Raw genomic sequence first — 13,814 nt, 5'->3', positions numbered from 1 at the left:
TATTTGTTATACTACAATATAGTAGAAATACAAACAAATACTGAATTCCTTACAGCACTTATCTCCGGAAGCAAGTCCACTGAGCACTAGATCGTCGAGATACAGCCCAAGGGAGAGTGAGAGCGAACCAACTCCTGCACTTCCACGGAAAACGGGTGACTCGTGCTCCGCGTCCCAAAGAATACGAGATGCGATTACAAGGACCAGAAGGGAATCTAATAGCACTAGATACGAGAGCAGCGGTAGCGAGAGTGTCAGGTGTGTGTAAATTGAATCACGCGACGCTTCAAGTCGCGAAATTTAATTTACCACTTAATTTACCGTATCTAACACGCACTTCGAATAATCAACTATTTACTACCGGAATAATCGATCATTAGCAAGTAGTGGCGGAAATTTCCACTCTTATACATGAATTAGAAATCGAACCAGTGAAAAGAATTTCAATAATTGCGGTGAAACGTAGTTCTACGTCTGAAGTGCCAGATTTTTAAGTCTAGCACATTTTCTTTGAATCTTTTGTCTTTGCTTTGAATAAAAGAAAGCTGAACCGTAGAATTTCGCTTTATAAAGTTGTTGATATTTAAGAGACATGCAACTTTTCATTATTTTGTGTAAAAAGGTAAAAGCAATGTTGATACAAATTTATTGCTTTTCTCAATACATACTTGAGTTTCTCAAATTTTCTATTTTAACATTAAGTTACTATTATTTTAATATTAAACTATTTCCATATCGTATTTAGATAGAGATAATGTTACATGTATCTACAGTTGAAAAATTAGTATCTTTATTGTTAAGATTTCATTTGAAAGAAAAGTGTATCAAGAATATCTGTGAAAATCGTGTTATAAGACAACTTATCAAACAGTGAAAAAATTATTTTTATAATTTTCATTTCCAACAAAACCTGATATTGTGCGTCGACTAATCGAATTACTTTGTAAGTCATAACACATAGTTTTATATTTATTGAATTAGTAATAATATTATTAATATTAATATAAAACACTCGTTAAAAATAACATTAAATAAGTATTACTTATTTCGATAATTAATATATTAATTATCTTAATATATTTTTTAGATTTTCTGTAATACTTTTATTTTGTTTCTTCTTCCCGATTAGATTAAGTGAAACTGGTCTTCATGGATACGTGGAACTGGCTAGGAAAGTGAAGTTTTTCGGTGGAAACGGAAGTAGTGCGGTTCCGTCGACGATCGGAAGTAATGAAGTAGTGCAACGTGATAGCGCAACAAGTGCAGGTGAAGATGATCCTCACGACGATAATCATGGGAGAACAGGTCCCATTTCATCTCAAGGAAGAAGCATGCTTCGTAGAAGGCGACAGTTTGACGCTCAAGGTATGTAAACATGATCTTTTATTTATTTTCATTACCTGTATTATACTAACCTAATTTTTAATCCCGTTGTGCACGCATAACAGCAAATACATTCTACATATGATTATTTGTGCAAATATGTAATATATCTTTTGCATCTTCACTTATTTTTGTAATATATTCCAGACAACTTAAAACATAGATAATTACGAATATCAAGTGAAGTTTATACATAATAATTGAAAAGTATTATTACATATTACTAAAATATTTGAATATCACATATTGAATAAATAATTAAATATAAACAATTAATAGTTGATAAATATATTAATAAAATACTAGTCGTTAATGGAATGAAATTAATAAAATAAAGATACAGATTCATTCTGTAGCATTCTCCAGAATATACATATATGTTTTACTTTGTTTTGCGATAAGATATATTGAAATATTTTAGACAAGTGTATGCAGAACAAAATGAAAATTTAATAAAATTAATTTTTAATTTTAATATAGCTTCTCATGGTTAACTCAGTGTTTTATATTGATAATAATTTCCTCAATTTAAATCCATTTATATTAAAATAAATTATACAAGTCAATTGATTGGTATTCTAATAAACCATTATTTTATTAAGAAATATTTTCGTAGATAGTCTCCAAATAATATGTAGAATTTTAAATACATTTATTATAAAAATAGAACTTACATTCAATTCTAATGAGTTACCAATTATTTTCTTTCGACTGTCGTGTTATAACAATAAATTCTACCAGTAGTCAATGATTTCGAGCACAACATCATGTTTCTTGTTGTGCAGTAAGCAAAATTCACTAACAAAGAAACAAACGAAAGAATACGTAACGATGAAGAAGAAGAAACAACGATGAAATCTTTGCAACGCAAACAATCCGCGAAACAATTCATGTCTCTATAATTGAAAAGAATTGCACCTTGAATCTAAACAGCAGACTATTTTCTCGCGATTGTCAACAATAATCTTTTCGCGAAAAATCGGGTATACAGGGTAGTTGATAACTGGTGGTACAAGCGGGAAGGGGGTGATTCTACGCGAAAAAGGAAGTCGAAAATATACAATAAAAATTTTTCGTTTGAGGCTTTGTTTTCGAGAAAATCGACTTTGAATTTTCGCTGGGTACGCGTGCACTTTATCACGTCTTGTTATAACGGATCTCACTGTATATCATTGTCTCGATGGAAAAATTAAAAAAAAAATTTTTATTCTATATTTTCGACTTCTTTTTCGCGTAGAATCACCCCCTTTCCGCTTCTACCACCAGTTACCCACCACCCTGTATAAATCGATATTACATAGGACGTATAATTTGCCGAATTTTCTTCAATTTCATCAATCATAACAGACTGTTAAGGGATGCTATAAACCAGAAGAACGACACAGAGAAACGCTATCGGTACTTGAACGCGAAATCGGTAGCGATTTGTTCATATTTGTATTCTATAGCTTCTTAAAAGGCATAACCATAACTAATAGTCGCAGTTCATACTAACTATCGTAGCAGCAAGTAACATTTCGCTTTCGTGCCTATTTCCCCCCTATTCGAGTCTTTTACATACAGGGTGTTCAAAAATTACGTCATGTCTTTGACAGATGATTCTACATCTTCAAACGTAATATGACGATTTGAAATTCATGCTTGCTTTGAGACTTTTGTTCCTCGTGACGAGAATTATACGATGTAATAACAAAATTTGGCTTTGAAATTGATCCGAGGGTATAGAATCATCTGCCAGAGCCATAACATATATTTTTAAATACCCTGTACGTTAACATTCAAAGATGTATTCTAATCGAAGACCACAGGGTAAAATATTATAAGTAGCATTTTCTCAGTTTTATAGAACTTTAAAGTGCAGAATACTGTTAATTAAATGTATATTATCGATATCATATTTTTTCTTTTTTTTTTTGTTTCTTCATATAACCTTCAACTAGTAGTCTGTGGATTTTTATACATTTATACAAAATTTGAAGATATAAAAATATATTTAATATACAAAAGCGTATAAGATATGAAGAATAGGGTATTCATTAGAATTTTAATCTGTCAATCAAGAGAAATGATTTAACTCGTCATTCGAGTAGTAATTTATGTACCTATTTAAAGATACCTATCTTTTCACGCGTAGTTTTAATTTTGCTACAAATACGTTGTATCATATTACATCGCATTTACATTTGCAATGTCTAAAACTGACTTAGCTGAAGTTGATTTGTTTTTACTTTTATCAATAAATCTGATTAATGGACGTCACGGTTAACAAGTTAGTAGGTTAATAAGTAAAATAAATCTTCTATTTCTTTAGCCGTGTCCATAAAAACATAGATTTTCATAAAAATCTGTAGTCTATTAAGTCAGAATATCACAATGAGTTTATTCTTCATAACCATTGTAGTTAGTATACCGCACAATGAAATGTTATGATTCGATTAAATTTATTTTTAATAGTTATTATACAAATAATTGCCAAACTTTCTACAACAAATAGTAAATATACAGTGCTGTGAATAATTATAGACTCAAACACCTCAAATTGGATGCTATAGGAAATCAGGAGATATTACATGACGGATTATTGCCCGTCATAACAGAGATTGAAACCAAAAAGGCATTCTTCAGCGAGATAATGCTCTTATTCATATAGTTACCGCTAGAAAAATGTGGTTTCAAGATTTTGGAAATTTCATTATTACCGTGGCTAGCATCGAGACTCAATTCGACCGAGAACCTGTGGAGAATTTTAGCAACAAAAGTTTACGATCAGGGGAAGCCACCTATGGAAAACATCATTAAAAAAAAATAAAATCCGTGTGGCCGGATACTCAAAATGAAACTTTAAATAAGATAATGCACAGTATATCTAACAAATTAACAGAAGAAATAAAAAATAAAGGAAAATCCGCTAAATGTTAGACGAAAACGTAACAACGTTAACATTGAGTTTATACTTGTTCACAGTCAGAAACGCAATTGTGAAAGAAAATTCAATTTTTCCTAGACTCCAAAAGAAGAAAATTTTTGTTTGTTGTATCTTCAATTTTGTTTTATATTATATGTAATTGTATAAACGATTTTGTCAATTTTTGTTTTAATATTATGAAAAATCTAAAAATAGAGTTGAGTTTATAATTATTCACGGTACGGTATAGTAAAGATGTGTTCTATATTATACCGCAAAATTAGATACAGTGTAAAAATCAATATCTATAACAAATTTAATTGTTTTCACTATAAATCCTATCACAATTTATAATACTATTTTAAACTACCATAAAAACAATGTTTAGTAAATTCTATAGTATATCGTAAAATTTTATAATATACTGGGTGGTTGGTAAGTGGTGGTACAAGCGGAAAGGGGGTGATTCTACGCGAAAAAAGAAGTCGAAAATATAGAATAAAAATTTTTTTTTAATTTTTCCATCGAGACAACGATCTACAGTGAGATCCGTTATAACGAGACGCGATAAAGTGCACGCGTACCCAGCGAAAATTCAAAGTCGATTTTCTCGAAAACAAAGCCTCAAACGAAAAATTTTTATTGTATATTTTCGACTTCCTTTTTCGCGTAGAATCACCCCCTTTTCCGCTTGTACCACCAGTTACCAACCACCCTGTATATACAGTAAATTTAAAATTCAAAATGTATACATATAAACTATAGTAATAGAAAATAATATTCCTATAATAAGTACCTTTAGCATGATCTTTAATAATACACAAATACATTAGTTCTCTTAATTTTTTATAATGTACTAATTCCATACAGAAATAAGTGTTATTTTTAATTATTAATGCATCGTGAATTTACATAATTTTATCAAATTCAGATATTAGTACTACGAGTCGATCGAATTATTCAAATATTTATGGACGACGATGTATGTATTATTATGCAGCATACAAGAAGTATGATACATGCAGGATCAACATGAATGTAAATGAAACTTTGATCCTTTTGTTCCAACATTGTACTTGAATCAACGGCATTAATATGTAAGTCGAAATAGAACTGATTATGTTTGTGAATGTATGTCCTAATCCGTGATATTATAACATACTTCTAACGAATTACGATCATGTGAAAGATATCGGTGTAATACTTAGATAGGAATTTTAACGAAAGTAGAAACATTATCTCTCGGTGGCTTCGAAACTGTGCTTTACGACCCATATGGAGTAACACGCGTCAATTCTCCTAACGGCTTTATACAATTGCATTGACTTACAATCTATCTTTGCTCATTTTAGACTTTAATAGAGTCTCCTCTATGAACAAGAAATTTGACTAAAAAAGAAAATTAAGTAGCCTTCTGTGAAAGGATCTCATAAGAGAAAATAAAGAATTGAATAAATTATGTTGGAAATTTAATTCTAATTTTTTAATATTATCTGCCTTTGAAGTGATAGCTCTAATAGCTTTTAAAAAGTTTTGTTTACTTGCAATTTAACGTCGCATTAACTACAAGGTTGTTAATACTTTATATGTGTATCTATTGCTCAGTATTCCTATACAGATATAAGATCATAAACAATTCTACCCTAAAACAATTTAATAAATTTTTTCTCCTTTTTAATCTGAGCTTTATGTCGCGAATAAATGTTGTTTCGTGTATAAAACGCTTAACAGTCCAAGTTTTAAATAACCACGTCCCTTCATTATGTAAATATAAAAATTATATTGTTAAAAAATTTGAAAAATTTCGTTTACTGAACAATTAAATTTCAAACTTCCCAATATGTACGTTCATTATTTTAAAATATTGTACAGATATAAGAATGCTACCTTGGGGAAGAATTTAGAGTTTAATTTCAAGTTTATTTCATTCATTCAAATGTATACAAACTTTGAAATATCTTTTCCGTATACCCATTCCACATAACTAAAAACACACATTACCGACGTGTCTGCCAGCAACACCACCACGGTTTTGTATTTCAATAAGCCTATCGATTATCGAAACCATTGGCATACTAGCCCGTATGAAACCAGTCGGAGTTCTCTCTGAAACCCGCGAACGCCAGGACAGTATTATCAGCGTAGCCAGTGCGGTATCGTTTCCGTATCAGAGTTCAAACACGAAATTGTTGATAAGAAAAATGTTACTCGCCGTCCCTGTCAGTGAACGTGCAAAAGATACGTAACATATATAAACACGCGATCTGAAATAACAGATACTCGCTCGAAACGACCACTTACTAAATTGTCCAGCGAGCAATAGAATCTTTCGATGTTAAATTGAAATTTATTTAATTGCAATAACAAAAGAATATCGTCTTTTTTAATAAAATATGATTTCTGAAATTAAAATTGCCTGAAACGAAATACGTAAGATATTTGAAAATTTGAGGTTTAATTGTGTGAATGAAATAAAATTATATTAAATATGTTTAATTCTCTTTTTTTTTTTAAATAGAATTGTTATATCTGTACGAGAGTTTAAAATAACAAACGCGCACGCTGAAAAGACATATAGAAACATTTTTAAGTTTAACTGTTAATTACAATTTTCGATCGATAATGGAGAAAAATTCAACGTACTCGAAACAAAATCCACGTCCCGTTGTTCCTATGCTTTTCGGCCCCGAGTTCGCATGATATAAGCACGAACAAACGGCCGAGTTGAATGCAAATCACGCGTTTCACGGTGTGAGATATCCATCCTATCTGGAGGGACGAACATCCTGCGAACATGGATGTGAGAAGAATATGCCAACTATTAATCATGGTCTTCGTGTCCATGTATTTCTTGCTCTTCTACGCCGGGATCGCTGTTTTTCTCTATTTTCTGTGGATAGGCTAGCCTAGCCACGAAGGTAGTCGCGTGTTCAATGTACAGAATTTCTTGAAAATCACGCAGAGGAATCTTCTTTTCGATTTAAATGGATGTTCTTTGAAACGAAAAGAGAAAAAGAAACTAAATAGAAACGAATCTGGGACTCTAGGATTTTATGCAGTTTCATTGAGAAAAAGTAGATCAGCGATTATATCACGAGTTAAAGTGTCATTGCGTCCCTCGTTTCTTTCTTCGCCTCATTATAATTTATTCCGAGTCATTGGCTCTGATTTCTTCGATTTCTTTCTTTCAATTGGCTCTGTAGAAAATTTCACGTGAAAATAAGAAATAGTGCGTTTAGCTGTAGAATCGCATACTGTTATTGTGTCTATTTGCACCGTAACAACTAGGTATATTTTGAGATGTACGTTGCGACTCTTTCTACCTCTTTGTTATGGAATTTTCCTGAAAACATGACAAAGCGGTATCACAGAAAAAATAATGTCATTAAACGTAAGTTCATTTATTCGATTCGTATGAACTTATTTTATCGTATCATTCATCGCAGATTTCTCCCATATTTTTTCTTTTGTCATTTCTTTGAAATATATGATAATATTATTATATAAAATAATATGAGATATAATCCACATCATAGGATGGTTTATTGTGCATATTGCATCTAATATATTTCAAGGCATTCATTATGATTCTCTACATTTCGTTGTTACAATAGCTTCTCTAAACTAGTACCAAAACACAAGGTTAACTTTATTAAACCATAGAATGTTTGTATGGTATTTATTTCAATACATTTATTGATCATTTTTTCTATATTCATATCTGACTGTTTCTTTGAAATATCTTACGTAAAAATACAAGATACGTATTATCCAATTATCTGAAATACGCAATACTACTATCATTCTATGCTTGCATTATCCATTCGACGTCAACAAAGCTGTAATTGTACTTTTCCCATAAAAGAACAAGATTTGCTAAATCAGGCAATATTAATATATACATATAATATATGTTATATTATATCAAAAAGTTCGCTATAATTTCTTTTTCCGTGTTTCAATGAAATCCTGAGTAGTACGTAAGATTTATTTATAATATATAGCAATAAATAATGTATATATCGATTATAAAATGATTTATTATGCTTGCATTTTAATATATTCTAATAAATTTTCGTATTTCAATAGTTCTTCTTGAACCGTACCAAAATGGCATCACATAAAACACTATAAAATTAGTTTATTATCCATTACTTTATTATCCTATGTACATTACCCTTACTTCTCCGTTATAAATATAACTATTATTTTAATATTATATATCATTATTACGTTTAATTATTTTATATAATGATATATATAATTATGTATAATTGTACGTACAATTATCGTATCTATAATTCCTTGCACTTTTTTCTCATCATTCTCCGAAAAATCACAACAGCGTCTCATCAGGGTTCATACGACGGCATTGACTATAAAACGGTTTACCACGATTTCATCGAAGGGAACTCGTATAATTAGGAAAATTCTGATAATATAATATTATCATAGAACACGTTCGTCTGAAAACAGACTTTGCCTGAAAACGTGAGAACAGTACGCCCACTTATAATCCGCTTTTAATTAATTAACAGCACCATCGGATAATGCTTCTGTCGGTTACAAGGAATAGGAGGAAACCCGGTGTCTCGATTGTTTCCTTTCGTGCGGCAGACGCAAATTTTTGTTTTGTAATATATATATATATACGTGTGTACATACACGTAGAAACGTGGAGAGCTGGCTTTTGAGCGCGGGAGAAGCAAGCGAGCGAGCAGGTGAGACGAAGCGAAGCGGGGCTGAGGGAAACAGCATAGAAATAATAGTATAACAACGTTCTCTGTATTGCACTATAGTCCGCTCACCTGCGACGCTTATACAAGGTGTCACGAACTCATCGTAGAGTCGCCGTCGTTGCTAACATTTTTGTTTGCTTTCTGCGTATTTCATAAATTCTTACATTCTTTCTCTTTATTTTCTACGTATTATAATTATACGCTATATGTTCTTATTTTCTGCTTAAATTTGAATTTCTAGAGGTTTTCTTTGCGTAGACAGAAGATCTCGGAAACTGTCCTTTGTAGAATTTTTGTCTTCTACGCTCCTAGTAGGTTTTTACGTCTCTTGTTTTATTTCTTTTTGCTTCGTAACTTTTGTAATTATATTTTGCGTTTAATTTATTATTTCGAGGAATTTGATCTTCTTTTGAGATTTTCTTTGCAGAGATGTAAGATTGGAGGAATTCGTGAACTTCTACCTTTTTCTTTCCATTTCATGTGCATTGTAATTGCATGTTGCACATTTTTATTCCGTGCAAGTATATTTAAATCAAAATTTCAAGGATTTTGCTTGATTTTGAAAGTTACATTGAGAAGATTTTTATTGTGTTTATTCGTATGGTAAAGAAAAAGATAACAAGTGAAACTAAAATTTTTATACCGTGTCTTAAACATTCTCGAATTGTTACACATGGATTTATGTACTTCTTTATCTAACCGTGCTATAATATAAACTGTAATATAAATATACCGTTTTGTATAAAATAAATAAGAATTTAAATATATTGTAAAGATAAATAAGGAAGTAAAATTGAAAATGACACTTGCAAAATTATTTGTTATCGTTTAAGTAGTCTATAATAAATATTTTATTTTGTTTTCTATATAACGCCAAGGTTATTTTCATTATTGTTTCGAATAATTGATATTGAGCCGAAAATTAAAATGCGACGTGTAATATTTAAAGTGTTTTTCTACTAAATTAAATATAACGTGGCTGTATTAATTTACATTTTAAATATTGTACAGGATATCAAAATTAGAGATATTACAAGCGGACTTGCTATTGCGAAATATGGTTGTCTTATTCCATCTTTTGCCCAAAATTGAAGAAGACTTAATTAAATATGCATATTTACACCTGAATCAAATATTACATAAAAAATTGGAATTGGAATTACTGTCAAAACTTTTTTGCCTTTTAAACAAGATTGATAATTTATAATCTTGATTTCAATTAAATGAACGACGCGATATAATTAACCTTCTACGACGCTGCATAACTTAAAAATACATCTGTATAGCTATATTTAAATATATCTATATATTCTATATATTCTAGTGCTATATCATTACGCCAATGCAATACTAATGCAATACTAAGCAATCTAATCAGAACAATTATTGATTTCTATTTTTCTAACAAAAGTAAAAACGTAAAATATTACTGGACTGCAGATATTTGTACAACTTCATATTTTTGAGAAAACATAATTAAAGAAATGAAAGGTAAATGTTACTAAATATTATAACAAGTACTTTACTTTCGACGTTTCATATATTTCTACTATTATACGTATTGTGTGCATTTTTGAGTAGTAAATTAAAATCGTTTTTTTTTTTCATTTTTAAGTTACATTTTACCATAAATGTATATATAAATATTCTCAGACTGAGTACTAAATTATCTATTACATAAGAAATCAAAGTTAAGAAGACGCAATTGAATTCATTATCCCCTAATTTTCTTCCTTCTCGTACATTTTTACAAGCTCTTGCAATGAGACAGTAAAAAAATACTAGTCAATCATATACCATCGATATCAATCGCGATTGCTCAAACTAAACTCCAACTCTAAAGCTGCTTTTTTTTTCTTTTCCTCGGTTTAGTTAGTTATTCGGTGTTGGTCAAGGTAAATGAGATAAAAGCAGCGGCGTATTAATCGCGGCTGTCAACTGTGGGGCATTATTATCTTCGCTCTTCACGGACGCGGATGCCACGGTCGAGCGAATGTTGTTCCAGCTACATTCGCTACGCACCACCCGGTGTACATATAATATACACTATAACGACGCCACTATAGAGATTGTTCGGTGCCGTAGTAAGGTAGTGACCGATGCTGTGGGATTCAGGTGTGCCTCACGGCTCACGGTACAAACGCTCTCAGTTTAGCGGCGGTAGCCCACGCGAATCGCTAGTGCTTTCTTTGACAGTGTATCGTTTGCCTCGAAACGATGACGAAAACCCGAGAGTCCGTAATGGTTTCTATCGTGGTACGTTACCATCGGTCCTCGCGAACTTTCCAAACAGTTCTGTGACAAAAGTTTGTGAACTTGATTAGTGTGTGCCACAGGTGCGCAACGCCGAATCACCACCGATCGTTGCAAGGGAAACCAGCGGCCGAAGAAGCCCCTGACAACGAGAATTAACGCCCAGGGAATTGTAAACAGAGTGATACTCGTGGTTCCACACGATCTTGCCTGGTACGACCAGCATCGGTACTTACATGTAATACGTGATTAATATTTATTGTTAGTTTGGCGACTCTTGAAGATTTTTTGTAATTTTTCGACACCGTGTATAGATTGGATTTACGTGGAGTTAAATTTGATAGCCTCGAACGAAAGGATTTTTATAGCGTCGCGTTTCTTTAAAGCTTCTTTTGTTCAGGACTACTTACTTTCCGTTTTGGGTGCGTCAAATTAAAAGTTGCGAGTCCTTGAACGTTCTTAATTGTTAACTGATATTATCGCGCCCTTGATAGTCTCGATAGCTCGGGTTACACTTAAGTTTGGATTAGGAAATTTTGAGATATTTTTAATTTCGACTTCAAATAGGATAATATATTGGACTAGTGTAATATTTAATTTTTGTAACTTCATCCTATGGCGTTGTTTGGATTATTTTTTTATCCAATATTGTTTCTCTATTCTTAATAAATTACTTTAGTTTACGAAAACTATAAAAAGATCAAAACTGATGTGTGTGATTTTTCTTTTCAATTTTAAGCATAAAAATTGCCTTTAAAAATCTTTCTATATATTCAAATGAGAGCAGTACACAGAGGATAATTCAAAGATCGTAGTAAGGTTAATACAATAATGATATAATTAGGTATAGCATTATATATCTTTTAGAGTAATTCTAATTCGTATTTTATACTCTGCGCAATAAATTTCATTTACATAATTTTCGTCGCGTAAAACACAGAATATAAAGCTCACATTAAAATTAAGTATAGTGGGGTCCTGTGTAATCTGTAAAGTCAAAGATAATTATATCCCGCGTTATACGAATCCGTTCATATTTGCGTGTTCAAATATTTCTTTCGCTTTATTTCCTTAACCATTTCACTCTCATTGTTATTTTCCAAATCGCGTTACGCGGGGGCAATAGCAATTTTCTACATTTTCTTTTACTGCAATTAAACTCTTGTGGTTTATCTACTATGCAGCAATATATCATCGAGGGTTAAGGTAATGTTCTCAGTGGTAGGATAACATTCACCGAGTTGAAGCAGTAAAAAAGACTCAATTAGTATACGTGTAATCTTATGCGATACTATTTAGAATTCGTATGATCACGGTGCATGAGATTAAGCAAATAATGAATACGACGGAGAATTGTCGACAATTTTAGTGTAACGCGTTCTATCTTGGAAGATTTTTAACGACCTAGCAAAATTCGGAGCGGAAAAAGATGGAATGCGGAGATAGAGGGAATTAATTGTAACATATAAACGCACGTGGGGAGAGGTAACATAGCAAGTTATTCTTTATTCCACAAAAGTAGGCTATTTTCAGTGTATTATTGCTACCGATGAGAAAAAATATCAGTCTTACCGAGCGCCTTCTAATTGCATTTTGCTTACATTTTTCTATTAATTCGTCCATCACTCCGAAATTCAAAATAATAAGTCTTCGTTCAAATCATATAAAGATTCATTCCAAGATATCTTTTACTTCGTCCATTATTAAAACAACTAAAATTACATATTTTCGAACATTCATAAATTGCCAACGGTATAGCAACAAGATGTAGCGCTAAATTTAGCACGCGATTCGCAGGAATACCTTAGACGGTCATTTACATTTCCACCAATGAGAAATGTCGTACTCGCGAGTTTCTCAACCAGTGTCAGCAAGTCCAATGCGTTTTTCTTCGTTGTTAACTACCATTAGAGGTTCGAATGATCTGCTTTTCATTCTCACATCCATATCCATTCATAATTCATTTACGACGCTTGCCTCTTCCTTTCTTCTTTGCTCCTTATTGTTCCTTTATTTCCTCGTAATTGTTTCCATGTTCTGGTGTCTCATGTACGCGGATCTGAACGCAAGCATTCATGTTGGAATCTGAACATGGTCACAGGACGTGGAGAATCATATGCACGTGGACAAATATTAATTCGTGCCATTGACCAGGTAATTCATCAGTGCGTAAAAAGCGGACACTGAATGTGTCAGCAGTGTACAACAATGTTCAGTTCTTCTTGTTGTCTCTCGTCGCGTCAATCACCACCTCCACGGTGTCGTCTTTATCTATTGTGAGAAATCAAGAAGTAAAATAAAAACACATACATGCACCAGTTATGTCTATCCTAGTGTTACGTGGATTGTGCGAAGTTGCAATCGCGACGATCGATATAGAGGATCGTGGTCTAAGAAATTTAAACAAATATGGATTTAGTGAGTTTCTGGAAAATTACGAGATTTCATTCTCTGAGATACAATGTTAAAAACTTAGAAATTTGTCTATCTTGATGTAAGTGCAACTAGTTTTTAGTTCTTGTTATTTTGTATTA

General features: G+C 31.9%; 1 protein-coding gene across 1 annotated transcript in view; it reads left to right on the top strand.

Annotated features, from left to right (window-relative positions):
* Positions 1-13,814, top strand: part of LOC117237080 — a 76,814-nt gene that overhangs the window by 11,274 nt on the left and 51,726 nt on the right. Inside the window, 2 exon segments of the mRNA XM_033500694.1 lie at positions 56-258; positions 1,130-1,365. Of these exon segments, the coding sequence (XP_033356585.1) occupies positions 56-258; positions 1,130-1,365 (439 nt within the window).

This window comes from Bombus vosnesenskii, unplaced genomic scaffold (assembly GCF_011952255.1).
Source record: "Bombus vosnesenskii isolate JDL3184/JDL3185 unplaced genomic scaffold, Bvos_JDL3184-5_v1.1 scf7180000013355, whole genome shotgun sequence".
In the NCBI taxonomy this organism is placed as follows: domain Eukaryota; kingdom Metazoa; phylum Arthropoda; class Insecta; order Hymenoptera; family Apidae; genus Bombus; species Bombus vosnesenskii.
Note: the sequence above shows the minus strand (reverse complement) of the source record. Positions and strands in the feature narration are given on the sequence as shown.